At 47.2% G+C, this 27,422-nt stretch overlaps 1 protein-coding gene across 5 annotated transcripts; it reads left to right on the top strand.

Moving 5' to 3' along the window:
- The first annotated feature begins 898 nt into the window (after nucleotides 1–898).
- On the top strand, nucleotides 899–25,972 carry TMEM272 (transmembrane protein 272). 5 transcript variants are annotated; one of them, XR_013226806.1, is made up of 6 exons: nucleotides 899–1,132; nucleotides 13,595–13,706; nucleotides 15,096–15,155; nucleotides 19,807–19,889; nucleotides 22,995–23,421; nucleotides 24,412–25,972. XR_013226806.1 is itself a non-coding variant. In XM_077312035.1 (6 exons), the coding sequence occupies exons 3-6, from the start codon at nucleotides 13,649–13,651 to the stop codon at nucleotides 23,355–23,357; spliced, it is 564 nt and encodes a 187-aa protein (XP_077168150.1). In that variant the 5' UTR covers nucleotides 899–1,132; nucleotides 10,625–10,899; nucleotides 13,595–13,648; the 3' UTR covers nucleotides 23,358–25,972. The 5 variants fall into 5 exon arrangements, 4 of the variants coding, with proteins under 4 accessions (XP_077168150.1, XP_077168140.1, XP_077168158.1 ...); XM_077312035.1 differs by adding an exon at nucleotides 10,625–10,899 and having other exon boundaries at nucleotides 22,995–25,972; XM_077312043.1 differs by lacking the exon at nucleotides 899–1,132 and adding exons at nucleotides 1,148–1,391; nucleotides 10,625–10,899 and having other exon boundaries at nucleotides 22,995–25,972.
- Nucleotides 25,973–27,422: the final 1,450 nt, after the last annotated feature.

Genomic DNA, 27,422 nt, shown 5'->3' with positions numbered 1-27,422 from the left:
TGGAGGGAGAAGGCTCCAGGCCGAAGAATTGGATTGTGTCAAAAGCGACAGGGCTCCTTGCTTCCTGCTTCCATGTAGAATTGTGTAGGGAGTTTGCCTTCCTCCACAGAGCAACTCTGGCCACCCTGAGTGGCCTGCCAGCCCAGTATGAGCTATGGCCAACTTCACTGAGCTCTGATAGGAGCAGCCTAATCGGGGCTATTTTGGCCTGCTCCTGGGCTGATTCTGCACTTACTTTGTTTATTCCGTTGTGGATCCTGCTGAATTCAGATTGATTAGAACTCGGGTCTTCTTCTATCCCCCCCCCCCTCCCAATGAAACAGAAAAGTGTTCTGTGTGTGATTAGGGAAGCTCAGAAGGAGGGGGGAGCCAAGTGCAGCAGGAGCCTTTTCTTTTTTTTCTTGAACGCGGGGGGGGGGGATTGGAGACAGCAGAGGAGGGAGAATAAATCCAAGAGGAAAATTCTCCGCTGAGAGAAGTTAGGGTTTCTGGAGCTTCTGCTGAGAGAGATTAGGGCTTCCCCTTTAAGGGAAGCCTTGCAACCTGGAAACGAGGAAGCCTTTGAACTGATGCCCTAGCCAATCAGGGCTTTTCTACAGCTTTGGAGGCTCGAGGCAGCGAGTTATTTCAGGGAAGGCAGACAGCTACACCTTTACTCATGCAGATTTTTTCAAATATCAAGGGCTATATCCACTCCAGGATATCGTGGGGGAAAGGTAGGGTTGTTCCGGATCAAAATCTGAGTTGGAAGATACATGGAGATTCTGGGGGTGGGGTCTGGAGAGGGTGAGCTTTAGCAAGGGGAGGGGCCTCTGCATGGTACGGTGGCCCTAGAGTCCACCCTCCAGAGTAGCTGTTTTGGCGCTTGAATGTGGTCAAGGAAGTAGGCGAAAGACTTAAAGAACTTTGCCAATTACTTCAAAAGTCTCTTCTAAAGACGTTTCTCTCTGTAAGCAAGAGGATACTCTGCCTTCCCCATATTTGCATTTGGAATGTTACAAAGGCTCCACGGAGACCGGACAACATCATTCTGAAGTAGAACTGTCCCTTGGGCGTGGGAGGAAGGCTCTTTTTATTTGCGGAGGGGGCTACCGGAAAGTTTACAGTACTCTTTATGTGTCTCCTAAGACAGGTGGGAATGGATCCTCTCTTAGCCAATTCACAGGGGCAGCCTTAACCTGTGGGTGTCCAGGGAAGGTGTCCTGGGCCCCAAACTGGGAGAGGGCCCTATGCCGGAACGCCCCTGTGCACTTCTGTGCCCAGCTGTTGCACCACTACATCCGCCGGCCTCTCTTCAGATGCTCTGTGACTGTGGCTGGGTGGCAGAGCATCTGCTCGACATGCAGAAAGTTCCAGGTTTGGTCTCCGGTGTCTCCTGTTGAAATGGTCAGGTAGGAGAAGAAAAGGTGGTTTATTTAAACACCACTTTTGTCTACCTGAGGGAGCCCCAAAGCAGCTTCCTCTCCCCACAACAGACACCCTGTGAGGTAGGTGGCGCTCTAAAAGAACTGCTCTGCATGAACAGCCTGAGGAGACCTGAGACTGGCCCAAGATCACTCCGCTGGCTGCATGTGGGGGAGCAGGGAATCAAACCCAGATCTCCACGTGAGAACCAACCGCTCCTTATCAACCACACCATGCTGGCAAAGCCCTTGCTCGGGGGGGGGGGGGCGATAAGTCAGCGCTGCCGTATTTATTTATTTTTATTTGTTGAATTTATATGCGCCTTTGCAGCTCAGGGCAGTTTACGTGGAGCAGAGGGGTAAGCTCAGTTCAACAACTGCAAACTATAAGACGGTACCAGTGATCTCAACAACCAGTAAAAACAATTTCAACTACTCTTCAGTACAATGGTTCCAACATCCATGGTGATAACCGTGTCAACTATGGTCCAATAGCTTTGTCTATGTTTGGGAGCATTTGTGGGGGGGGGGGGGGCAGCAGGTTCGGTCAACCTCAAACAAATTCCTGGCGGAAGAGCTCCCTTTTGCAGGCCCTGCAGAACTGTGGTAGCTTAGATAGGCCCCTGATCGCTCCTGGGAGCTCATTCCACCAGGTGGGGGCCAGGATGGGAAAAGCTCTGTCCCTGGTTGAAGTCAGCTGCGCTTCTTTGGGGCCAGGGATCACCAGCCAGTTGGGAGGACTCTTTGGGGGTATACACAGCGAGGCAGTCCCTCAGCTACACTGGCCTCAGACTACATATGGCCTCAAAGGTGATTACCAGAACCTTAAGTCTGATAAACCTCCATGGTGTTGCTGTGAGGACCCTGGCCTCTGCATTCTGGATCAGCAGCAGGCTCTGGATCAAGGTTAAGGGCAGGCCAGCGTAGAGTATGTGGCAGAACTCTAGTCTATAGGTGACCGTTGCATGGATAACTGTGGCTGGGTGTTTTGGGGCCAAGTAAGGTAAAGGTAAAGGTATCCCCTGTGCAAGCACTGAGTCATGTCTGACCCTTGGGGTGACGCCCTCCAGCATTTTCATGGCAGACTCAATACGGGGTGGTTTGCCAGTGCCTTCCCCAGTCATTACCGTTTACCCCCCAGCAAGCTGGGTACTCATTTTACCGACCTCGGAAGGATGGAAGGCTGAGTCAACCTTGAGCCGGCTGTTGGGATTGAACTCCCAGCCTCATGGGCAAAGCTTTCAGACAGCTGCCTTACCACTCTGCGCCACAAGAGGCTCTTTGGGGCCAAGTAGGGCACTAGTAGTTTGGTTTGGCGCAGGTGCAGCCACACTACTCTAGTGACCTGCATCTCCATAGTGAGGGAGGCATCCAGGATCACATGCAGGTTCTTGGCGGAGTGAGCCACTGATAGCTGCACACCGTCCAGGTTGGGTAGGCGTGCTTCCTCACTTGGACCCGTCCTGTCCAGCCACAGGACTTCCATCTTTGGAGGGTTGAGCTTCAGATGACTCTGCTTGAGGCGCCTTGTCATTGCTTCCACACATCTGGCTAAGGCTTCTGGAGGAGAATCAGAGTGGTCTTCCATCAGGAGGAAGAGCTGGGTGTCGTCAGCATATTGATGGCACTTTGCTCTCACACAGGGAGCCGTGTGCACCGACGTCTTAAGCAAAGGACTGTTCCTTCGGAAGAATATGCACGCCGCTGTGCCTCTGTGTAGACATTATGCTAAATTGCCGTCTCATTCCCATAAATCATCTGACAAGTCCAGTGTCTTTCCCTTGCTTGCTTTTTAATTACCTTTGCAAGTTAAGGCAAGCACGCAAGCCCAAAAGAGAGACAGGCGAGTTAATTTGCTTGGAGAGCAGGTTTCTCAAGACGGTGCAGAGGAGTGCAGAGAACAGCAAGGTGCAGTGTTAAGAAACAGTGGGCCCACGCTTCCAACCACCTATGGTGTGACAGACACAACACACATGAGGGGCCATCGCACACACAGACTCCTGGGCATGTTCAGTTTTCACCATGGTGCCACAAGGACTATGAGGCTCTCTACGGCTGAATCTGCACGGAGCTTTTATTCTAGGTTGCTTCAATCCCTGCCGTCTACACTGAATACGATTTCCATTTTGATTTGGGGCAGTTTAAATTGTCCCTCTGCAACAAGCATGATTGATCCGGAGTGACCCATTCTCATTCCCCCCGTGATATCCTGGAGTGGATATAACTCTAGATTTTTGAATAATCGGTATGAGTAAACGTGCATCTGTCTGATTTCCCCAAAATAACTTGCTGCCAAGCCTCCAATGCCGTAGAAAAGCCCTGATTGGCCAGGGTGTCAGTTCAAAAGCTTCCTCGTTCCCAGGTTGCAAGGCTTCCCTTAAATGGGAAGCCCTAACTTCTCTCAGCAGAAGCTGCAAAAGCCCTAACTTCTCTTGGCAGATATTTTCCTCTTGGATTTATTCCCCCTCCTCTGCTGTCTCTAATCCTCTCTTCCCCCCTTCAAGAAAAGAAAGAGGCTCCTGCTGCAATTGGCTCCCCCACCTTCTGAGCTTCCCCAATCGAGTTCAGAACACTTTCTGTTTCAATGGGAGGAAGATGATGACCTGAGTTCAAATCAATCTGTATTCAGCAGGATACACAACAGAATAAACAAACTGAGTGCAGAATCAGCCTAGGAATTCTGCACCATAGGATAGATGGATATTGGGTTGGATTAGGAGATATCAGGAGACTTCAGGGGTGGAGCTGGGAGTAGATGAGACTTGGTGCAGGACCTCAGTGGAGTCTAATGCTATGGAGTTCTCCCTCCAAAACAACCATTTTCTCCAGGGGAGCTGATTTCTGTCACCTGGAGATGAGCTGCAAAACCAGCAGATTGCCGGGTCCAACCCTAGATGGCCTCCCTATATGGGTGTAAGCAGGGAGACGGAATAATGCAGATACGACCGATAGCACTGGGAAGTAGATTGTGTGTGCATGACCTCTGTTAGCATTTCTAGAAGCTCCTGCTACCGTAATCAAATTATTGAATGTTTTTTAAAAACCCTTTCACGGTGACCTGTGCAGAGAGGAGTGTCTGTGTCACAATCATACAGAGAAAGTTGCCGTTCTTGCAGTTAATTGTTTCTGAGCATGCGTAAGCAACAAGCTAGATGCTACCGATGGCATGAAGAGCAGTGTGTGGACAGGCATGTGCGCTTGAATTATGTCCCAGACTGCACAGGGACAGGTGCAAAGAGAGGGGCCAACTGCAAGGGATCTGTGCTCAAGAGGTAGGTCACTTTAAGGGCACAACCACACCTCAGCAGTACGTGTGTTTTTACCAGTGGTCAAGATATGTCTCTGGGCCTTTTGTGCAAAACCTTTCTTAAGCTGCCAAGAGTCAGCTTGGTGTGAGAGCCAGCTTGGTGTAGTGGTTAGGAGTGCGGACTTCTAAACTAGCGAGCCAGGTTTGATTCTGCACTCCACCACATTCAGCCAGCTGGGTGACCTTGGGCTTGCCACAGAACTGATAAAGCTGTTCTGACCGAGCAGGAATATCAGGGCTCTCTCAGCCTAACCTCACTCATAGGGTGTCTGCTGTGGGGAGAGGAAAGGGAAGGCGACTGTAAGCCTCTTTGAGACTCCTTCGAGGAGAGAAAAGTGGCATATAAGAACCAACTCCTCTTCTTCTTCAGTAATATCAGGGCTCTCTCAGCCTCACCTACCTCACAGGGTGTCTGTTGTGTGGAGAGGAAAGGTGAATGTAAGCCACTTTGAGATTCCTTCGGGTAGAGTAAAGTGGCATATAAGAACCAACTCTTCAGTAATATCAGGTTCCTCTCAGCCTCACCCACCTCCGACGGTGTCTGTTGTGGGGAGAGGAAAGGGAAGGCGACTATAAGCCACTTGGAGACTCCAGGTAGAGTAAAGTGGCATATAAGAGCCAACTCCTCTTCTACATGTGAGACAGAAATGTGGTTTCTTTATTCATGCCTGCATCTATGGTTGGTATCCTGGGTGGGGATGGGGGATGACAGTGACTCGTTGGTGTAGCATCAACCATGCACAACAATGCCTTTGCACCTCCATGTGACCGCCAGTCATCCACAGACACCATATTTTACCTTTCCCTCTTTTTGCTTCTGAAACTGGGATGCCAACTTCCACGTGAGGCCTCAAGATCCCCTGGCATTACAGCTCATCTAGAGACAACAGGGACCAGTTCCTCTGGAGAAAATTGATGCTTTGAAAGATGGTCTCTATGGTGTGGTCCCCCACCGAGGCCTTGGTCCTCCCCAGGCTCCATCCCCAAATCTCCAGGGGTTTCCCCACCTGGATCTGGAAACTCTCCCCCACTTGTGGCCGAAGGGAGAAGGTGACCTTGTCCTGAAAGCAGGCCAGCCTCAACCAGCAGACAGATCAGGTGATGCCCAAGAGGCACATGGTGGTGTTGGGGGGGGGGGAAAGTTCCATCCAGTCCTAGGCAACTTACGGTGACTGCCTTGGGTTTTCAAGGCCAAAGACGTTCATTGGCGATTTGTCCTTGCTTGCTTCTGTGTCATGGCCATGGACTTCCTTAGTGGTCTCCAAGAAGGAGCAGAATAAGGAAGTTGGGTCTTATAAGCCAATTGGCTGCATGTGGGGGAGCGGGGAATCAAACCCGGTTCATCGGATTAGAAGTCCGCACTCCTAGCCATTACACCAAGCTGGCTCTCACAAGGGCTGACCCTGCTTAGCTCCTGAGATCTGAGGAAACTGGACTAACCTGCTCTGTGCCAGATGAGGGCTGAAGGGCACGTAGCACTGGGGTATCCATGATCCACGCAGGATGTCCAAACACCAGCCAAACTCTCAGACCTATTTCTTAGTGGCCTCAGCACAGTTTGCAGAGCACCTCTTCCTGAGGAACTACAGGCTCTGCTTGTTTATTTTTTTATAGCGCCATGGCTCAGTAGAAGGTTTTCCAGGTGGTTTACTAGAGTTGCCAACCTCCAGGTGAGAAAAAAACGAAGACCCGTCGATCTCAAAAAGCCAGGATGCAGAAAATAAAGACCGACGTGGCTGGCTAAATGAAGAAATCTTTAATATTAATGTCAAAAATATTTGAGGAGCTAGACGAGGTCCGGGTTCACTCTCCTTCCTCCACCTGTGGTCTATTGGATGTTAAAGTGTTCAAGACTGAAAAACTCTAATATGAATTGACTATTATGATATAACCCCCTTCAAGGATCGCTGCCTTGTTGTGGCAAGGGGGCTTGCGTAGTTCAGTGAAGCTATGAGCTATGCCGTGCAGGGCCACCCAAGACGGACAGGTCATAGCTGAGAGCTCTGACAAAAGGTGATCCACTGGAGAAGGCAATGGCAAACCACTCCAGTATCTTTGCCATGAAAACTCTATGGACAGTTCCAATAGGCATAACGATATGACGCTGGAAGATGAGCCCCTCAGGTCGGAAGGTGTCCAATATGCTACTGGGGATGAGCAGACGGCTAGTACGAGTAGCGCCAGAATGAATGAAGCGGCTGGGCCAAAGCCGAAAGGACGCTCAGTTGTGGAAGTAACTGGTGGCGAAAAGACAGTCCGATGCTGTAAAGATTTTTATTCCATAGGAACCTGGAACGTCAGATCCATGAATCAAGGCAAGCTGGACGTGGTTAAACAAGAAATGACAAGACTGAACATCGACATTTTAGGAATCAGTGAACTAAAATGGACAGGAATGGGTGAATTTAATTCAGATGACCATCAGGTATACTACTGTGGACAAGAATCTCGCAGAAGAAATGGAGTAGCCTTCATAATCAATAAGAGAGTAGGAAAAGCAGTCTTGGGATACAATCCCCAAAATGACAGAATGATCTCAGTTCGAATCCAAGGCAAACCATTCAACATCACAGTGATCCAGGTCTACGCCCCAACCACTGCTGCTGAAGAGGATGAAGTTGATCAGTTCTATGAAGCCCTACAACACCTTCTAGAAGCAACGCCCAAAAATGATGTGCTTATCATCATGGGGGATTGGAATGCTAAAGTAGGAAGCCAAAAGATAACCGGGATAACAGGCAAGTTTGGCCTTGGAGTACAAAATGAAGCAGGGCACAGGCTGGTAGAATTTTGTCAAGAGAATACAATGGTCATAGCAAACACTCTTTTCCAGCAACCCAAGAGACGACTCTACACATGGACATCACCAGACGGTCAACACAGAAATCAGATTGACTATGTGCTCTGCAGCCAAAGATGGAAAAGTTCTATCCAGTCAATAAAAACAAGACCAGGAGCTGATTGTGGTTCAGATCATGAGCTTCTTGTTGCAAAATTTAGGCTTAAATTGAAGAAAGTAGGGAAAAGCACTAGGCCACTCAGGTATGAACTAAATCATATCCCTGACGAATACACAGTGGAGGTGACAAATAGATTTAAGGAATTAGATCTGATAGACAGAGTGCCTGAAGAACTATGGACGGAGGTTCGCAACATTGTACAAGAGGTAGCAACTAAAACCATCCCAAAGAAAAAGAAATGCAAGAAATCAAAATGGCTGTCTGAGGAAGCTTTACAAATAGCTAAGGAGAGAAGGGAAGTGAAAGGCAAGGGAGAAAGAGAAAGATACACCCAATTGAATGCAGAATTCCAGAGAAAAGCTAGAAGAGATAAGAATGCCTTCTTAAATGAACAGTGCAAACAAATAGAAGAAAACAATAGAATGGGGAGGACCAGAGATCTTTTCAAGAAAATTGGAGATATGAAGAGAACGTTTCATGCAAAGATGGGTATGATAAGGGACCAAAATGGTAGGGACCTCACAGAAGCAGAAGAGATCAAACAAAGGTGGCAAAATTATACAGAAGAACTATACAAGAGCGAGCTTAACATCCCTGATGACCACAATGGGGTAGTTACTGACCTGGAGCCAGACATCCTGGAATGTGAAGTCAAATGGGCCTTAGGAAGTCTGAGCAACAATAAAGCTAGTGGTAGTGACAGCATTCCAGTTGAACTATTCAAAATCTTAAAGGACGATGCAGTAAAAGTGCTTCACTCAATATGCCAGCAAATTTGGAAAACTCAACAATGGCCACAGGATTGGAAAAGGTCAGTTTACATTCCAATCCCAAAGAAGGGCAATGCCAAAGAATGTTCAAACTACCGCACCATCGCACTAATTTCTCATGCTAGCAAAGTTATGCTCAAAATCCTACAAGCTAGGCTCCAGCAATATGTGGACCGAGAACTTCCAGAAGTACAGGCAGGATTTCGAAGAGGCAGAGGAACTAGAGATCAAATTGCCAACATACGCTGGATCATGGAGAAAGCTAGGGAGTACCAGAAGAATGTCTACTTCTGCTTCATTGACTATGCTAAAGCCTTTGATTGTGTGGAGCACAACAAATTGTGGCAAGTTCTTAAAGAGATGGGAATACCAGAGCATCTTATTTGTCTCTTGAGAAATTTATATGCAGGTCAAGAAGCAACAGTGAGAACTGAACATGGAATCACTGACTGGTTCAAAATTGAGAAAGGAGTTCGGCAAGGCTGTATACTGTCGCCTTGCCTATTTAACTTGTATGCAGAGCACATCATGAGAAATGCGGGATTAGAGGAGTCACAAATTGGGATCAAGATTGCAGGGAGAAATATCAACAACCTCAGATATGCAGATGATACCACTCTAATGGCAGAAAGTGAAGAGGAACTAAAGAGCCTGTTGATGCGGGTGAAGGAGGAGAGTGCCAAAGTTGGCTTGAAACTCAACATCAAGAAAACAAAGATCATGGCATCCGGCCCTCTCAATTCCTGGCAAATAGAAGGGGAAGAAATGGAGATAGTGACAGATTTTATTTTCCTGGGCTCCAAGATCACTGCAGATGGGGACTGCAGCAAAGAAATTAAAAGACGCTTGCTCCTGGGGAGGAAAGCTATGGCAAATCTAGACAGCATCCTAAAAAGCAGAGACATCACCCTGCCAACAAAAGTGCGTTTAGTCAAGGCTATGGTCTTCCCAGTTGCAATGTATGGCTGCGAAAGTTGGACCATAAGGAAGGCCGAGCGTCAAAGAATTGAGGCTTTTGAACTCTGGTGCTGGAGAAGACTCTTGCGAGTCCCTTGGACTGCAAGGCGAACAAACCAGTCAGTCCTAGAGGAGATCAGCCCTGACTGCTCTTTAGAAGGCCAGATCCTGAAGATGAAACTCAAATATTTTGGCCACCTCATGAGAAGGAAGGACTCCCTGGAGAAGAGCCTAATGCTGGGAGAGATCGAGGGCAAAAGAAGAAGGGGACGACAGAGAATGAGGTGGATGGATGGAGTCACTGAAGCAGTAGGTGCAAACTTAAATGGACTCCGGGGAATGGTAGAGGACAGGAAGGCCTGGAGGATCATTGTCCATGGGGTCGCGATGGGTCGGACACGACTTCGCACATAACAACAACAACAAATTATGATATAAAAGGAGTGAGTGACCAAGGACAGTAGCTAATAGCTGAAAGCAAGAGTGAATCTGGACCGTGCTCTAGCTTCTTGAATTTTTTTGACATTAATATTTTCAGCCAACCACGTTGTTCTTTGTTTAAAGTTTCCTAACCTCTAGTTGGGGACTGGCAATCTGGGGATTACAGCTGATCTCCAGAGCATAGAGATCGGTTCCCCCTGGGGAAAAATGGATGCTTAGAAGGTTAGCCTAGTACTCTGTTGAGGTCTCACCCCCACCACCAAACTTCCTCCCCCCCTCAGGCTTTGGCTCCAAGTCTCCAGGAAAGTCCTGGCAGCCCAAACTGAAGGGGTTGAAGAAAAGGAGGAAGAGTTGATTTTTTAACCCTACTTTTCACTACCTGAGGGAATCTCAAAGCAGCTTACAATCGCCTTCCCTTCCTCTCCCCACAACAGGCACACTGCGAGGTAACTCAGGCTGACAGAGCTCTGAAAGAACTGATCTGAGAGAACAGCTCTAACAGAACTGAGGTCACTCCACTGGCTGCATGTGGAGGAGCGGGGAATCGGGACCGGTTCTCCAGATTAGAGGCCATCACACTTAACGACTACACCATTCTGGCTGTCTTGGGTGTACCCATGCTGCGAGCCTCTCCAATAGCAGGCTGTGGATAACTCCACCGGCCCTTTCTGCCTCATATTGCAGGCAAATGGCAGTGAGACTCTGCTTGGAGAAGCAAAGTGAATATTTGTGGAGGAAGTGCCATTTTTTTAAAAACCCAGAGTATCTACCCACGCTTTTCCCAAGGGTTCCTTTACTGCCCCCTAGTGGCACAATGAATTCATACACTTAAACTGAACGTGGGAGTGCGGGGGATAGAGCAGACAGAGACTAGTGGACAGAAGCCGGCGAGGATCCGGATGAGCAGCCAGACCCCCGAGGGACGGCATCCCGACGGCGCGCTGTTGAGCGGCCAGACCCCTGCAAGCCCAGCCCAGCCCAGCGTTGTCTGCTTTTGACCTCCTGCCGGGCACTTTGGCTGAAGAGCATTAAGGCGCGCGACGGTTTCGCTTTGGGCGCAGGTGAGGCGGGAAGGGCGCGCGGGGTCTCTTACATCAAAACAGAAAGCCGCCAGGTGCCGTTTTGAACAGGGGGGGGGGATGTGAGTAGCCGGAGACTCCCTCCCGGGGGAGAAAAGATGCTGCCCCCACGAAATAATTGGTGGCTCACTTGCTAATGAGGCAAATATGTCTTTGCATCTTTTGTTCCCCGCTTTTCTCCCCGATGGGAGCGCGAGGCGGCTTGCGTCGTTCCCCTCTCCTCCGGTTCACCCCTGGTGAGGCGGGTTAGGCTGAGAATGTGACTGGCCCAAGGTTAGGGTTGCCAGATCTCGGTTGGGAAAGACCTGGAGACTTTGGGGGTGGAGCTGGGAGTGGGCGGGATTTTGGAGGGGGGGAGCTCAGTGGAGTCTAATGCGATTTACTTCAGGGGAACGGATCTCTTTCATCTGGAGGTGACCTGTAATTCCAGGAAATCCCCAGCTGGGAATGGGACCTCAGTGGAGTCTAAAGCTAAGGAGTCCACGGTCCAAAGCAGCCATTTTCTCCAGGGGAGCTGATCTCTGTCGCCTGGAGACAAAATACAATTCCAGGGGGTCCCCAGGTTCTACCTAGGGATTGGCATCTCTACACAATGTCACCCAGCAAGCTTCCACGGCACAAGTGGAGAATCGAACCTGAGGCTCTCATATACTAGTCCAGGAGTAGCCAAACTGTAGCTCTTCAGAAGTCTGTGGACTATGATTCCCATGAGCCTCTGCTGGCAGGGGCTCATGGTAAATGTAGTTCATGGATATCTGAAGAGCCACGGTTTGGCCACCCCTAGTGGACTAGTGACAAACTCTTAACTGCTATGCCTATCTGTGATTTCTCATTCTCGTATTTACTATTTTATTAATTATTTGACATGTTTAAAATCTTTTAAAAATCTTTTTATATTGTATTGGCCTATGGCTACAGGCAATAAAATCTGACTTGACTATAATAGCCAGCTTGGTGTAGTGGTTAGGAATTCTAATCTGGCGAGCCGGGTTTGATTCCTCACTCCCCCACATGCAGCCAGCTGGGTGGCCTTGGGCTCGCCACAGCACTGAGAAAGCTGTTCTGACCAAGCAGTGATATCAAGGCTCTCTCAGCCTTACCTCCCTCACAGGGTGTCTGTTGTGGGGAGAGGAAAGGGAAGGGGACTGTAAGCCGCTTTGAGACTGGGTAGAGAAAAGCAGCATAGAAGAACCAACTCTTCTTCTTTTTCAGTAATATCAGGGCTCAGCCTCACCCACCTCACAGGGTGGCTGTTGGAGGGAGAGGAAAGGGAAGGCAAATATAAGCCACTTTGAGACTCCTTCGGGTAGAGAAAAGCAGCCAATTCATAACTGCTATACCTCACTGGGTCTCACAAAAACAAACAAACACCTATTTGTTCAGTTCTATTGATGCAAAGATATGAAGAGTTTTGGGTTCCAGAGAGCTCTTCATTAGGAGAATACCGGATTGTATGTTGTAACTCGCCTCGATATATGTAACTCGATATATGTTGTAACTTACCTCGAACCTCCGGGGAGAGGCAAGTAATAAGTTGTTGTTGTTATTATTGTCTCAAATATTTCTTCCACTGCAGTCCTGAACAAAGTTCTAACTTTCAGAGCCTATGAACTTCAAGGAACTTAGAAGGGTGTAACTCTGTTTAGGACAGCCCTATTGGGCTACTCCTTCAGAATCAGTCCCTCGTGGCCTATCACGTTGGACCACTGGCTTTGTACCTTCTTTCCTCTCTCTGCAAGGGTTTCCAGGGTAAAGCGTGAAGGTGTGGTGGGGCTGATTTCTTGGCAAGAAGGAGCCCCTGGTGGTGAAAACGCACATGGGCGGCAGCTCAGCTTGTGCGCATTTTCACCACTAGGGGGCGCAAACACGCATGCGCGGCGCCCGGGCTGCCAGCTCTTCCTCACCCCTGGAGGCAGTCCTCAACCATCAAAAGGTTGGGGACCGCTACTCTAAGGGACCTTATGGCGAACTTGTGGCAAATCTCAGTTCTGTTAGAGCTGTTCTTGCAGGACAGTTCTTTCAGGGCTCTCTCAGCCTCACCTACCTCACACAGTTCTGTTACAGTTGTTATCATATAGCAGTTCTTTAAGAGCTCTCTCTGCCCCAACTACCTCACAGGGTATCTATTGGGAGAGGTAGGGAAGGTAAGCTGCTTTGAGACTCCTCTGGGTAGTGAAAAGTGGGGTATAAAAACCATTTATTCTTTTTCATCAACATAAGAGCCAGGATCTTCTAGCCTCTCAGTAAGGAAACACACAAAATTGCTTTTCCTGATTTCTGACATTGGTTCTTGTGTATCTAACAAAGTAACCCTCTATGCACTGTCTTCTAGGAAGATCAGAGCTAAAGCGATTACAAGAAAAGTCTTAACTCTGTGTGTCTGAATTTGGAAAATATCGGTAGAGTTCTATTTGTTTCATGCTGTAAGCTGGATACTTGTGTGCATGAACTTGGGAAATGGGTAGAGTTTTAATTGCTTTAAATTATTATTTTGTGGCATTTTATGTTTTTTATGGTAGTTTGTTATATTGTGAGGCTGATGATCAATGACAATAAATTCTACTACTCCAACTAGTAAGAAAACACTTTTCCAATTTATTGTTAGTATATTGTTAATTTTTCTACAATGTGGGGAAAACGGACTATTTAATTCAAGATGCGACCCTTTCCCCCCCAGTACCAGCTTCTGATTGGTCTCCTGTCCCAAGGGTTCCAGAACCTTGTATCAACAATGACAGCAGGCCTGGAGAAAGCATGCCATCGATGCATCTCAAAAATTGCCAGCAATGGTGAGTGAAGAAGGGGGCTAACAAGGAGGGGGCTACCTGGAGAAATCTGCAGTGTGATGAGCACATTTTGAGCTGCTTGAGAAGACAATAGAAACGTGTGGGCTGTACCTGTGCATGTTTTTGTAACGCAGGCGGCATGAAGGAAAGTCTGCCCTGGATGGCAAGAACATTTCAGCAAACAATAGATTGGATCCAACCCACTAAAAAGTGGAGGAGGAGGACCATAAAAAAAAATCATGCTGGGGAAGAATGATGAGACACTCATGGATAAACACCATGTGCGTTTGTTGATTTGGCAGCTGCCTTTGATACTATTGCTCTTGCTGATGGGGCAAATTGGCAAGCACAAATATAGATAAGCGCTTATTACCACTATGGCAAGAATTGCACTCAGATTTTGTGCTAAGGTAAGGGATGGTACTTCTGGTTTGTTAACAGATCAAACGCCTATTCAGAGAGGGATCAAATACGGTTGTATACTGGCACCAAGGCTTTTTAATGATATAGTGGAGAAGCTACCTGGCCCTGTATTTGTTGCACCCACTCTAAGTACCCAGAAAAATCTCGATTCTCCTTTATGTGGATGATGATGTGGTCCTGCTTTTTATTAAGCGTATTGGCCGTGTGAGATGGGAACTGTAGCCAGGAGGGAAATCACAGGAAAATGAACAAAAAAGTTGGCTTTACACTGGATCAGCCCATCCAGGTCAGTACTGGCTAATTCGGTGGGCGGTGGCTTTCCACGGTATCAGGCAGAAGTCTTTCCCATAACATGTCACATGTTCCTGTGAACTGGAGGTACTGGAGACTGAATCTGGGACCCTCTGCATGCTAAGCAGATGTGCTCTCACTGAGCCACAGGCCAGGCTTATTTATGCAGTAGGCCAGCCTTTTTCAACCTTTTGACTGTGGAGTAGCCCCTGAAATAACGTTTCAGGCTTTGAAGAGCCCTGGAAATGATGTCAAGCAAGTCGCACCTCCCTGTCATGCCCCCTGGAAGTGATGTCACTGGAAATGATGTCACCAGCTGTGTTAACGGACAGTCTTGAGGCGGACTGCAGAAGGAGAGTCAAGAGCTGATTCAAGCCAGGAATAAGCATGCAGGTTCTCCCCCCCCCCCTGCCAGATGCAGAAACCCTGAGTGAATGAACTCATGCTTAGGAGGAGAAGCAATGGAAGTGGCCATTCCCCTCGCTTGTGGATGAGTTCATTAAGGCAGGAGGGGAAAGGCTGTGGACCCCCTCTGGAGCTCCCAGAGATCCCTGGTTGGGAATCCCTGCATTGGACAGACTGTACAGTAACCTTTCTGCACACATATAAGGAAGAACAGTTCAGCTGGCTTTTCAGTTACCCCCAAGCCCTGTAACACAGTGCTCCTTTCCCTTACAGCTTGCCTCATTTTTGGACTCATGGCTTTCCTCGCATTACCATTGTCTATGGCGTTCATAGGTAAGCTGCCTTTCAAAGAAATGTGTTTTTAGCACTGAGCAGGTCCCTACTGAAATCTCTCTCTGTCTTTCTCTCTTTCTCTCTTTCTCTCTTTCTCTCTCTCTCTGTCTCTCTGTCTCTGTCTCTGTCTCTCTGTCTCTGTCTCTCTCTCTCTCTCTCTCTCCCTCTGATCTTGGCAAACTTTAAAAGCCAGGCCTGTGTAGATCGACAGGGCACTCATTACAGTAGTTGGTAAATGTAGATGGCTGCCATTGAGGCTTTTGTAGTTACAGGCTAGTAGGCCTCTGGTTTCAGCGGGGTGAAACTAGCTTATCGCTCACTAAGGGGCAATAGAATGTTTATGGACATTCCAAGCTGCTTAGGAGTTCTAACGACTTATCAGCACACTGGGCCCAAAATCAGATGTGACTGTGCATGGGTGGGATCCTCCATATACCAAAGAAAGGAGACAAAGATGCTTCTAGAATCCTTTCCCTTCCTCTCCCCCACAACAGACACTCTGTGAAGTAGGTGAGGCTGAGAGATCTCTAAGAGAACTGCTTTGCAGGAACAGCTCTAAGAGAACTGTGGCTGGCCCAAGGTCACCCGGCTGACTTCCTGTGGAGGAGGAGTGGGGAATCAAACCCAGTTCCCCAGATAAGACTCTACCACTCTTAACCATTTCACCATACTAGTTGCCTTGGCAGTTAGAATAATAGAATCATACAATAATAGAGTTGGAAGGGGTCATCTAGTCCAACCCTCTGCACTATGCAGGACACTCACAACCCTATCGCTCATCCCCTGTAACCTGCCTTCACAGCCTTCAGCCTTCACAGAATCGGCCTCTCAGTCAGATGGCTATCCAGCCTCTGTTTAAAAATCTCGAAAGATGGAGAACCCACCACCTCACGAGGAAGCCTGTTCCACTGAGAAACTGCTCTGACTGTCAGGAACTTCTTCCGGATGTTTAGATGGAATTTCTTTTGAATTAATTTCATCCCATTGGTTCTGGTCCATCCCTCCGGGGCAAGAGAGAACAAATCTGCTCCATCCTCTACATTAGTGGTCCCCAACCACCGGGCCGCGGTCCGGTGCCAGGCCGTGAAGGCCCTGGAACTGGGCTGCGGCTCCCTCTCCCCGCCCCTCCCGCAGTAAAAAACTTCCCAGGCCACAAGCTTGCAACCCAGGAAGCTTCTTACTGTGGAAGGGGAGAGAGGGAAGCAGGGCCGCGTATGCGCATTGTGCGTGCACGGCCAAAATAGCGAAAGTGCCGCGCACGCGTGATTTCGGCAGCGCATTGCACATGCATGCGCATGCCCAGCTGCGCATGCACAATGTGCATGCACGGCCGGGCAATCACCCTCCCTGTTGCCGCCGGTCCCCAGCCTCAAAAAGGTTGGGGACCACTGCTCTACATGGCAGCCTTTAAAATACTTGAAGATGGTTCCCTCATGAGAGTTGCAACAAGGGACACTTTCCGATTTGTTGGTGGCAGTGGGTGCTTCCAAGAGAGAAGGTGGACAAGCATCTTTGGGAGTAAGGGGGAAAGGAATGCAGCGTATGTCAGAGACACAGACATTCTGTTATTGAGTCCTACCTTTTTACTCCATTCCAATTAGCAAATTTGTAGGACCAACGGGGCCATTTAAAACAAGAAATTGTAAGAGGCGGGGTATGTTAACAGTCTGAAGTCTTTTAAAGAAGAGAGCTTGGGAGAAAGTCACCATACTGGGAAATGGGCAGTGGCTCTTTGTTTAGCTAAACACACCCATAGCTCTGAAACAAATAACACGCACGAAACTACTAGACTGGATGTGCTGCAGAAGCTCTAGTCTCTGCCCATGACTGATTTATTAATGGTGGCACTCCGAGAATACCTGGCTCCACTTGGCTCAGTGCAGAAAAGGCCTTAATGTGAAATCCAATAAAAAGAACCAAAGCTACAGAATACCTTTTATTAGGACCGACTGACATAGCACCAAACTGGATGCAAGCTTTTGTGTTCAGCAGAGTGCTTAATCAGGCTGGTTGTTAACATGTATACGTTATAATTCTGTGGGGTTTCCAAGGCAAATAATTAAGCAGAGGTGGTTTGTTGCTGCCTTCCTCTGTAAAATACCACTTGGTCTCTCATCTGTGTACCTACCCTGCTTACCTTCCAAGATCTGAAAAGAGTGAACCATAGAAGCTGCGTGTCACATACATTTAAAAAAGGGAGGGAAGCAGAAGTATCCACTCAAGACCTTGTATTGTTAGCAATCATAGAATCACACACCGGAATGGGATTTCCAGGGTCATCTAGTCCAACCCCTGCAGAATGCAGGGAATGGTCACGAGAGCCAAGCATCTACTACACATTCTGTGTAAAATGCTGAGCAGATCTGCAGATCTGAAATCGGGCTGGTGCTAGGTTGTGTGCTTGGCATTTTGGGATAAAGACGTTTAATAAAAAAAAAAAAAGGATCCCTCTCCACAGAAATGCAAAATTCAGCAATAGTCCAGATGTGTCTCTAAAACTAGGTGACATACTAAAATCTGACTATTGATGGTGCCAGAGAGAAATGTAAGCTGATGTAAAAAATCATTCGAAGCCAAGTATTACCTTGTTTTGTCAGAGGAATTTGAAGCATTTTGTACTTTTAAGAGAAACACAGATCTATTTTTTTTAATTACATAGCTATAAAATGGCTATGATTGTTACTATTTATGTTAGAAGACAGGGGGACCTCCAAACACAGTGAAGGAACGAAGTTGGGTCTGAAAGGTGTGGTTCTTGGCTGGCTGTGTAGTTTGTAACTGGATAGGGAGCCAGGTTGGATTACCTGAGTCCAGCTAAAACTGGGTGACTTGGAACATGTATTGAAAATTTGGTCCTTTCATGGAGAGCATATCTCTAGAATTTCCCCACTTTTGTGAGATATTGTTTAAACAAAGTCCATGGAACTGAGCAAAATATCTGACAGCAATGCTGATTTTATGAACTTCGGCAGATTGTGAGTGGGTGGGCAGGAAGGGATGTGCCAGTGTTTGTCTCTTGTGGCACTTTCTTGCATACCCAGGGAATTGCTGATTGCCACTGTGGGATGGTAGGTGAATTTCCCCCAGGCCTGGCTGGATTCTGGAGATTTTTGGTGGAGGGATCGCTTGGGCATGGAATTGGGGTCGCTGTGGGAGGGCAAGTAGTTGCAAGTTCCTACATTGTGCAGGGGGTTGGACTGGATGACCCTGAAGGTCCCGCCCAACTCTATCATTCTAAGAATGCTTGAAGTTTGAGTCCAGTGGTAACTTTAAGACCAACAAAGCTTTTATTCAAGGCATAAGCTTTCACACATGCACACTTTAAGCTTGTACCTTGACTTAAACTTTGTTGGTCTTAAAGGTCCCATTGGACTCCAGCTTTATCCTGCTGCTTCAGACCAATGTGGCTGCCCACTTGAATTAACTAATGTTCTGAGTTCCAATTCACATAGGGGCTCTTCAGTCTTATGTTTCTGTTTCTGTCTTATTGCCAGTGGGACTTTCAGCGACCCACTTGGCAGGCTTTCCACGCTGTTGTGTGGCACATACCCTCAAGTAAAAAAATGAAGTTTTCTCTCCTAACTTCATCCCCACATCACCAAAAGTTTCACCGGCTAATTGTCTTCTCAACCTTTTTACTCTACAATATTGCATAGATTAAGATCCAACCTTTTTACAGGCAATTACCACAGCTAAATATTTATCTAGTAAGTTGTTCTGCTAAATATTTATCAACGGCTACGTTTTCCAGTCCTTATCTACAAGGAAAATCCGGATGATTTTTTGAGATGCTAAATTCACATCACCTATTAAAGGGGGGGACAAATATCTTTCAGTTCAAACCAAATTTCACAATCCAATAAAATATGTTATAAGGCAGCTGTCCCCAACCCCCGGTGCGGGGACCAGTACCGGTCCAGGAATCAGTCAGTACCGGGCCACGGCTCCTCCTCATCCTCCTCCCCGGCTGCTGCCTGGGGGGCTGCCCTGCCACTCTGCCACCGGCTCACCTTTGGTGCTGTCCAGCAGCCACCATGGCTGGGGCTCCCCCTCGGCATGGCATTCCGCAGCTGCTGCTGGCAGCGCCCCCCAGTGGATGGTGGGAAGTCAGGGTCGCCAGCGGGAAAGCAAGCGGAGCAGGGGTCAGGCGGCGGCGACGTCCCTTGGCAAAAGACTACCCTCCCCCAGGCCTCAGTAAAATTGTCAAGCTGATCCCTGGTGATAAAAAGGTTGGGGACCACTGATCTAAGGACTCAAGCTGATCAGATCCACACTGAGGAACTTGGTCTGCGAATCAGACTTCCAGTATGGCTGAGGGGGCTAAATAACTGCTTTTCTAATAGCCGTTAAAAATCGCAGCAGCACTTTCAGAAAGGCAGTGACAATCCTGTCTTTTATAGCAGGGGTAGTCAACCTGTGGTCCTCCAGATGTCCATGGACTACAATTCCCATGAGCCCCTGCATGTGTTTGCTGGCAGGGGCTCATGGGAATTGTAGTCCAAGGACATCTGGAGGACCACAGGTTGACTACCCCTGTTCTATAGGCCTTGTACGTTTTAGATAGCGTTAGGATAGCATTAGGATTGTGGCATCTGTACACCTTTAAATATTGCTGAAATAACTTTTCTTTCTCTCCCTGTTTGTTCCTCAGGAATGAAGTATTTAGATGACTGTCCAGTCCAACCGATGATTCCCTTATATCTGCTTGTGGGTGGTGTGGTAGGCAGTTTGAAGGTACTGCTATTCTCTTCACTGAGTTTTCTGTCAGAAACCCTAGCGTGGATTGTAGACTTGGAGTGAACTTTGAAAGTTAGGGCTACGGCATCAAACGTTTCCTCTGAAAGTTTTTATTTATTTTTTAATGCATGAGGTTTATGGCTTTGAGGACTAAGGGGGGAAATATGAAAATATAAAAAATAATTATTTGATTTTTTAAAATAGAGTGTAACAGATAATCTGTTCCACTTAATATTTCTGGTGAGGCCTAGGAGGAGGAACTGGTCTCATGACTTAAGTGACACTCAGCGCTTAACACCCACTCAGGGCGGCTGCCCCACCCCTGAGTGCCTCCTCCTCCAACCGGCTTGTCTGTCTGTCCACTGGCCAGCCAATCATCTTCTGTCCCCCACCCCTGACCACCCCCTCCTCCTTCCACTTCCCTCCAAGGCTCAGAGGCTGCAGATCCCTGCCGTGTGAGAGCGGCCCCTGCTGGTGAATTCCCTTCTTGGGGGCCTCCAGCCTGCAGCCTTTCCAGGTCCTGGGGAGAGTTCTTCTACTCCACCTCCCAATCTAGCGCCTGTTGTATTCCTGAATGCAGCGGGCTTGGCCCCTAATTTGATTTATAATTGTCAGGTAAATCGGAAGCCTCTTCTTTTCTTCTCTTCCTTTTTTCTCGTTGTTTACTTTTTGCTTTTTTCTTTTCTATATGGTATTTTAAAAATACTGAATAAAAATTCTATTTTTTTTAGAAAAGACATAATGCTACCTCTGAGGAGGATAGTTGCTGGCTGAATGCTAGCTGGGTGCCTTTTTGGGTGTAACTTTTCTCAAAATTTTAGGGTGGCCACCTTCTGCTTGAAAAGAGGCTTTTAGATGCAGTGAGCAGTAGATTTTGTCTTATGATCACATTTTATTTGCCCTGACCTCCAAGGATCTCATGGGTGGCAGATGTGTTCTCCTCCATTTTCTTCTCACGATAATCCTGTGAGACAGGCCATCCCAAGGGCCTCCTAGCTGATGGGGATTTGGGCCTTCTGTCTCCTAGGCTAATGCCTAGCATGGTGTCGTGGTTAAGAGCAGCAGCCCCTAATCTGGAGAACCGGGTTTGATTCCCCACTCCTCCCCAAGCAACCAGCTTGGTGACTTTGGCCCAGTCACAGTTCTCTCAGAGCTCTCTCAGCCTCACCTCCCTCACAGGATGTCTGTTGTGGCAAGAGGATAAGTAGGGGATTTTAAACCACTTTGATACACATGAGGTCTGCTGAGTGACATCGGGTCAGTTACAGTTCTCTCAGAGCTCTCTCAGCCTCACCTACCTGACAGGGTGTCAGTTGTGGGGAGAGGAAGGGTAGTCAGTTGTTAGCCGTTTTGAGGCTCCTTCTCGTAATAAAAAGCGAAGTTAAAAAACAACAGCTCTTCTTTTTCTATACCACAACAGCGTGGGTGGATGAATCTAAACAATGTTTCTCTCCTACACAGAGGAGCCCTGCTCAGGAGTGTAATTGGCAACAGTTTGGTGTGTTCTCTATAATGAAGCCTTTGTCTAGACTCCTAAAACAGCATTATTATTGGTATATTATGGAGGCTGATTTATTGGCTGTCATTATTAGAATCACCACATTAGGGAACTGGAAAGTTTTCCCCTCTAACAAATCACACTGGTTGTTGTTTATACAAGGTTTTTGATGCCACACATAACGAAGGTTGCCAGTTCTCATTTTCTGGCAGGGCTGCTGTGCTTTCCGTGGCTGTATTAAAGATAGAAACCTATTCATTTATACCCCATCTTTCATCCCCATGGTGACCCAAAACAGATCATACCATTCTCCTCTCTTCCATTTTTATCCTTACAACAACCCTGTGAGGTAGGTAAGGCTGAGAGTTTATGTTGGGCTCAAGGTTAAACAGCAGGCTTCCATGGCAGAGTGGGAATTCGATCCTGGGTCTCCCAACTCATAGCCTAAGCACAGCACCACTCTGGGATTTCCCAATAAAAAGGTAAAGGTAAAGGTATCCCCTGTGTAAGCACCGAGTCATGTCTGACTCTTGGGGTGACGCCCTCCAGCGTTTTCATGGCAGATATGGGGTGGTTTGCCAGTGCCTTCCCCAGTCATTACCGTTTACCCCCCAGCAAGCAAGCTGGGTACTCATTTTACCGACCTTGGAAGGATGGAAGGCTGAGTCAACCTTGAGCCAGCTGCTGGGATTGAACTCCCAGCCTCATGGGCAAAGCTTTCAGGCGGCTGCCTTACCACTCTGCGCCACAAGAGGCTCGGATTTCCCAATAATCCCTCTTAAATGTGAAGCTTTCCTTGCAGGGACAGAACTTTCATCTGTTCGGTTTCTACAAACTAAGCAAATGTTAAATGAATGACTGGTTTGGGTATGCCTACTGATATTTAGTTATTGGTTATACCTGTATGTGTATCCTTGATTGTCAGTACTCAAGACTTTAGTCAGAAGAGCACAAATAAATAAACAGAAACGGTTAAACAAATGACTCCTGCAAAACAGAGGTAATGTTTCACTCAGCCACGTGAGCAGGGACTTCTTTGCATGGGCCCCAATCATGGAGCAATCATGGTCGGCCATGATTATTACCCTAACTACATGAGCCTCTTGTGGTAAAGCAGCCTACGTGCTGTCTGAAGCTCTGCCCATGAGGCTGGGAGTTCGATCCCAGCAGCCGGCTCAAGGCTGACTCAGCCTTCCATCCTTCCGAGGTCGGTAAAATGAGTACCCAGCTTGCTGGGGGGTAAACGGTGATGACTGGGGAAGGCACTGGCAAACCACCCCGTATTGAGTCTGCCATGAAAACGCTAGAGGGCATCACCCCAAGGGTCAGACATGACTCGGTGCTTGCACAGGGGATACCTTTACATGAGAATGGCTCATGGAAATACACCTGCTGTGGAGCTAGGGTAACATTAGAAGGGCCGAGCATCAGGTACTTCCTAGCTATATAATTTGATTATCCTGACAATCCGGCTTGCTCCCAGTCTACCTCTTGCTCTGGTGATTAAACGCAATTAAAATACAGTCATCTGTCAGTATTACGCAAAAGGCAGACCTGACATTTGCTAACCCTCTCGTCGTTCTTTCTGCGTCTCTAATGCACAGATAGCTCTTCTCCTCTTTGACACGACCCGGATGAGGAAGCTACTTTCTAAATCGGTCGTGATCGACGACGAGGACGAGGACGAATATCCGTGGAGGCAGAACGCCCACAAATATTACATTCACGTGACCCTCAGCCTCTTCCTCTTCCTCTGGTTCATCCTGGGGAACTACTGGGTGTTTTCCGCGTACCTGCCCAATTTCATCCCGCCTTTCCATCACCCACAAGATTACTGCGATAAGACCCTGTATGCTTTTGCGGTCGGGGTGCTCCTCCTGAGCCACACGGTGCTGGTCTTGCTGATCATTTGCAGCTGCTGCATCTACTGCTTTTCCAAGGAACACTACACAACAGAGGAGGATTAAACTTAGTGGAAAGACGGGGACAAGATAACAGCAGGCTCGGTGACTCACTGGGCATGTGCAGAAGGTATCGTTAGCAAATGCCATCGAAGGCTCTGCAAGCACTATTTTGTGGGCTAATTGTCTGACACAGAGAGAAAAATAGTTAGGAGGGTGTGGGAAATTTGAGCAGGATATCGTTTGGCCACACCCATGGTCTCTGCTCTGATTGTCACAGCTTCCCCCCAGTGCATGCTCCTGGAAATGAGACCCATGCGCCACCATTCACCCTTTTCACATGCTTCGTAGAATATGCCTCTTGGTTTTTCCTGCCTGCAATGGAAATGCGCAAAACAGAGGGAAACGAAGGTCAACTCCTCTTTCCTGAGTAAAGTCTTTTTGATCTAAAAGGAATTGTGATATTAATTTTGCCGTGCAAAAATTCCTGGTTTGGTCACTTAAAATATTGTTGATGTATTTTGGTTCAAGTGTTCCTTTTTCTCTTTTTTTTTTCTTGAGTGTCGTTTAAGTGGCTGGAAACTTTTGGGGGCGTTTGTCCTGGCCCATTCTGTCTCCTGTTCCCTCCATCACCTGGCTGGAGCTGTGTTTTGGGAAGGGGGCTCCCCAGATCTTTAGATGGAAGCGCTTGAGTGGCAGGAGGGTGCAAAAACCAGCCTTGGAAATAGCCTTGGTTCTGCAAGACCCTGGCTTTCAGCTCCTGGTTACAGGATACCTTTTTAGTCATCAGAAAATTCTCATGCCCTCTATAAAGGAGGAGATAAGAGTCATGAGATTGGGGCAGTCGTGTTTCTTTTTATGTGCTATGCATTTAGAAGGAGTAGGATTATGGGTGGAATACATTCGGGGGTTGGAAAATGGGATGGTTTCCCTTTTTTGTCCCTGCAAGAAGCATGATTTTGCATCTTGCATTTGAGCTTTCTTTTACTCTGAAATTTGCATCGACAGTATTCTTGGAGATTTGGGCTTGGGTCCTAGAATGTTACGTGCTGTTTGTTTAACTGTGTGTGTGTGTGTGTGTGTGTGGATTGACACAATGACAACCTCGTTCTTTTCCAAGAATGCAGGAACGCCGGCTTCTGAAGTCCAAGGGAGCAGAAAGCTGACTTAAGATATTGATTCTGTTGCTTTTCCTCTATGAATTATGTAACATCATTAAGCCCACCTTTCATAAAGAAAACAAAAGCATCTACAAAGTGTTTTCTGATTTATATAGTACTTTAGAGCGGTTGAGGTAGGTACATTAGTACTCCTTCCAGCTCACCAGCAGAGAGCTCAGGGGGGCCGTCTCATCCCAGATTTCGCTATGGTTTAACATGTTTTCTAGATCGAAGCTCAGAGTGGTACGATGAATACGTCACAAACAAATTTCTCTCTTGATCCACAAGTGCTGTTTCCCAGTGCCTTTTGTATGAAGATTTGTTATTCACAATAGAGACTGAAAGGCACAGATTAGATGGGGAACTGGAACCTTGTTTATGCCCAGAAGTGGCACTGCTGGTTGGAATGGCTGCTGGACAAAGTGAGGGGGCTGCCAGTTTACCTATGGCAAGCACTAGGTGACCCCTCTTTCATTTACAGGTGTGCTCGGGTCTCCTGCTCATCCTGATGACATATACCAGCCTCTCTCAACCTTTTTACCATTGCAAAATCCCTGAAAAATTCTTCAGGCTTCAAGAAACCCCAGAAGTGGTGCGATCATGCAGAATATGGTTGGGTGCACCCCCACCTGGGGTCCCTCCCCTTCCTGCCCCCTCCCGTATATGGTCATTTGTTATTGTTGTTAGGTGTGAAGTTGTGTCCAACCCATCGCGACCCCATGGACCTCAATGATCCTCCATGGTCATATCACCAGATAAATGTTTAATAAGTTTTTAAGAATATAAAAAAATTAATTAACTCCCACCCATTCAAGAGACCCTTCCAGGGCCCTCAAGAAACCTGCGGGTTTCACGAAACCCTGGTTAAGAAAACCTGACATATACTCATCCTGCTTAGAGGGAAAAGGTATTCTTTTGACACTGAAGCGGAAAGATTTCTGGCCATTTGAAAAGCCCTTTGTGGCTTTTACTGCATCTTCTCAATAGCCATTCTGAATGGCTAGGATTGTCTTGTCGAGGTTTGTATTAAAGCAATGTAGGGAATGGCCATTCTTTATAGTATATTGTCTGAGGACACAATTCCCCTGTCTTTGCTGAGAGACCAATTTCTAGTAGAAAGCCAAATGGACAGCATTATGACTGGCAACTGGAGTTTGGCATGCCCAATTACAGTACCAGAGAGTTCTCCCTTCAAAGCATCCATTTTCTCTAGGGGAACTGACCTCTTTAGTTTGGAGCTGTAATTCTAGCAGATCTCCAGGGCCCACCTGGAGATTGGCATCCCCAATTACAGTACCAGAGAGTGCTCCATTCAAAGCATTTTTTAAAGTGTAGGGTGAGTTAATAATAAAGTCAATTTTGCAAGATATTATAATCTCATTTCAGGCACTTTCACAGTGCTTGTAGTTGGGAGCCCAGCAAGCATCTATGCATATGTTTTGACGTGTAGTATTGGGTATATGTTTCTCACTTGCAACAAGCTAGCCAGACGAATAAATGTTTTCAGATGTAAACTCTAATAAATATGATGTAAATCTGTCTATTTTATACATTTCTATTTTATTGCGAAGTACTGCTACTGCTTTCAGTGTTAAAAGTGGCAGAAGGTCTTTATGTTTACCAAAATATTTCTAGGGGGAAATTAGGAAGGAAGGAAGAACTCTGGAAGAAGATCCCTCATTTACCAGCATGAAAAGGGATCTGATTTCTCTCTTGTTGTTTGATTCTGGTACTTTATACTTGCAAAGAGCTATGTACAATTTAAAAGAATTTGACATGCAAGACAGAGGAGGAGGATATTTCTGTAGTCTTCATGTTCAACAACATCATTGGCGGGTCAGAAACTAATGGCTGCTTGAAATTATTATAGCTCTGCTATAGAGTTGTGGCATGTCCATGAAGACCAATAGTTTAATTGACTTAAAGCAATTATACATTTAAGAGGAAGAAGAAGAGTTGGTTCTTATATGCCTCTTTTCTCTACCCAAAGGAGTCTCAGAGCAGCTCACAGTCTCCTTCCCTTTCCTCTCCCCACAACAGTCACCCAGTGAGGGAGGTGAGGCTGGGAGAGCTCTGATATTACTGAAGAAGGAGAAGAGTTGGTTCTTATATGCCGCTTTTCTCTAACCGAAGGAGTCTCAAAGTGGCTTACAGTTGCCTTCCCTTTCCTCTCCCCACAACAGACACCCTGTGAGGCAGGTGAGGCTGAGAGAGCCCTGATATTACTGCTCCGTCAGAACAGCTTTATCAGTGCTGTGGTGAGCCGAAGGCCACCCAGCTGGCTGCCCATGAGGGAGAAGTGGGGAATCAAACCTGGATCGCCAGATTAGAAGTCTGCGCTCTTAACCACTATACCAGGCTGGCTCTCTTAGAGCCAGCCCCGTTCTTCAGACAAGTGCTGAAAGGCAGTGCATTGAGAACTGATTAAAAGGCTTTGAACAGCAAGCCTGATAGCTTATTAAATAAAGGTCCAGTAGCACCAAATGAGCATTCATCATGAGTCACAGGTCACTTCTTTAGAAATGTGTTGACCAAACTAGGAGTTCCATCATATGAGGAAGGTTATTGGGAAGGAGGAATTAAATTCCATCTAGAATCTTCCATGTATAAATTCTCTGTGTGTGGGGAGGAAGGAAGAAGGAATGTGAGGTGATATCATTTCTGTGCAAAACTACAAGTATACAAGATGGCCACAGTGACCTGCCCCAAACTCTGGAATCCTTGAGAACAGGGGTGGTCAAACTGTGGCCCTCCAGATGTCCAGGGGCTCATGGGAATTGTAGTCCATGGACATTTGGAGGGCCACAGTTTAATCACCCCTGATTGAATGTTGATTACTGGAATAGGCTTGGTTGTGCACTAGGGGCTTAGTAGAGCAGAGCCTTCTAAACCAGGATTAAATGATTTACCACATGCTACTTTGTTATATTATCAGCAATGACAGCTGTTGTAATTACAGTATTTGCTGGCG

Source organism: Paroedura picta, chromosome 1, assembly GCF_049243985.1.
Source record: "Paroedura picta isolate Pp20150507F chromosome 1, Ppicta_v3.0, whole genome shotgun sequence".
In the NCBI taxonomy this organism is placed as follows: Eukaryota; Metazoa; Chordata; class Lepidosauria; order Squamata; family Gekkonidae; genus Paroedura; species Paroedura picta.
Note: the sequence above shows the minus strand (reverse complement) of the source record. Positions and strands in the feature narration are given on the sequence as shown.

Excerpts from the sequence above, each read along its gene's own strand:
- TMEM272 (XM_077312025.1), top strand. Across the intron at positions 13,707-15,095 it reads CTCAAAAATTGCCAGCAATG|CTTGCCTCATTTTTGGACTC; the intron begins GTGAGTGAAGAA and ends TTTCCCTTACAG. Across the intron at positions 15,156-19,806 it reads ATTGTCTATGGCGTTCATAG|GAATGAAGTATTTAGATGAC; the intron begins GTAAGCTGCCTT and ends TTTGTTCCTCAG.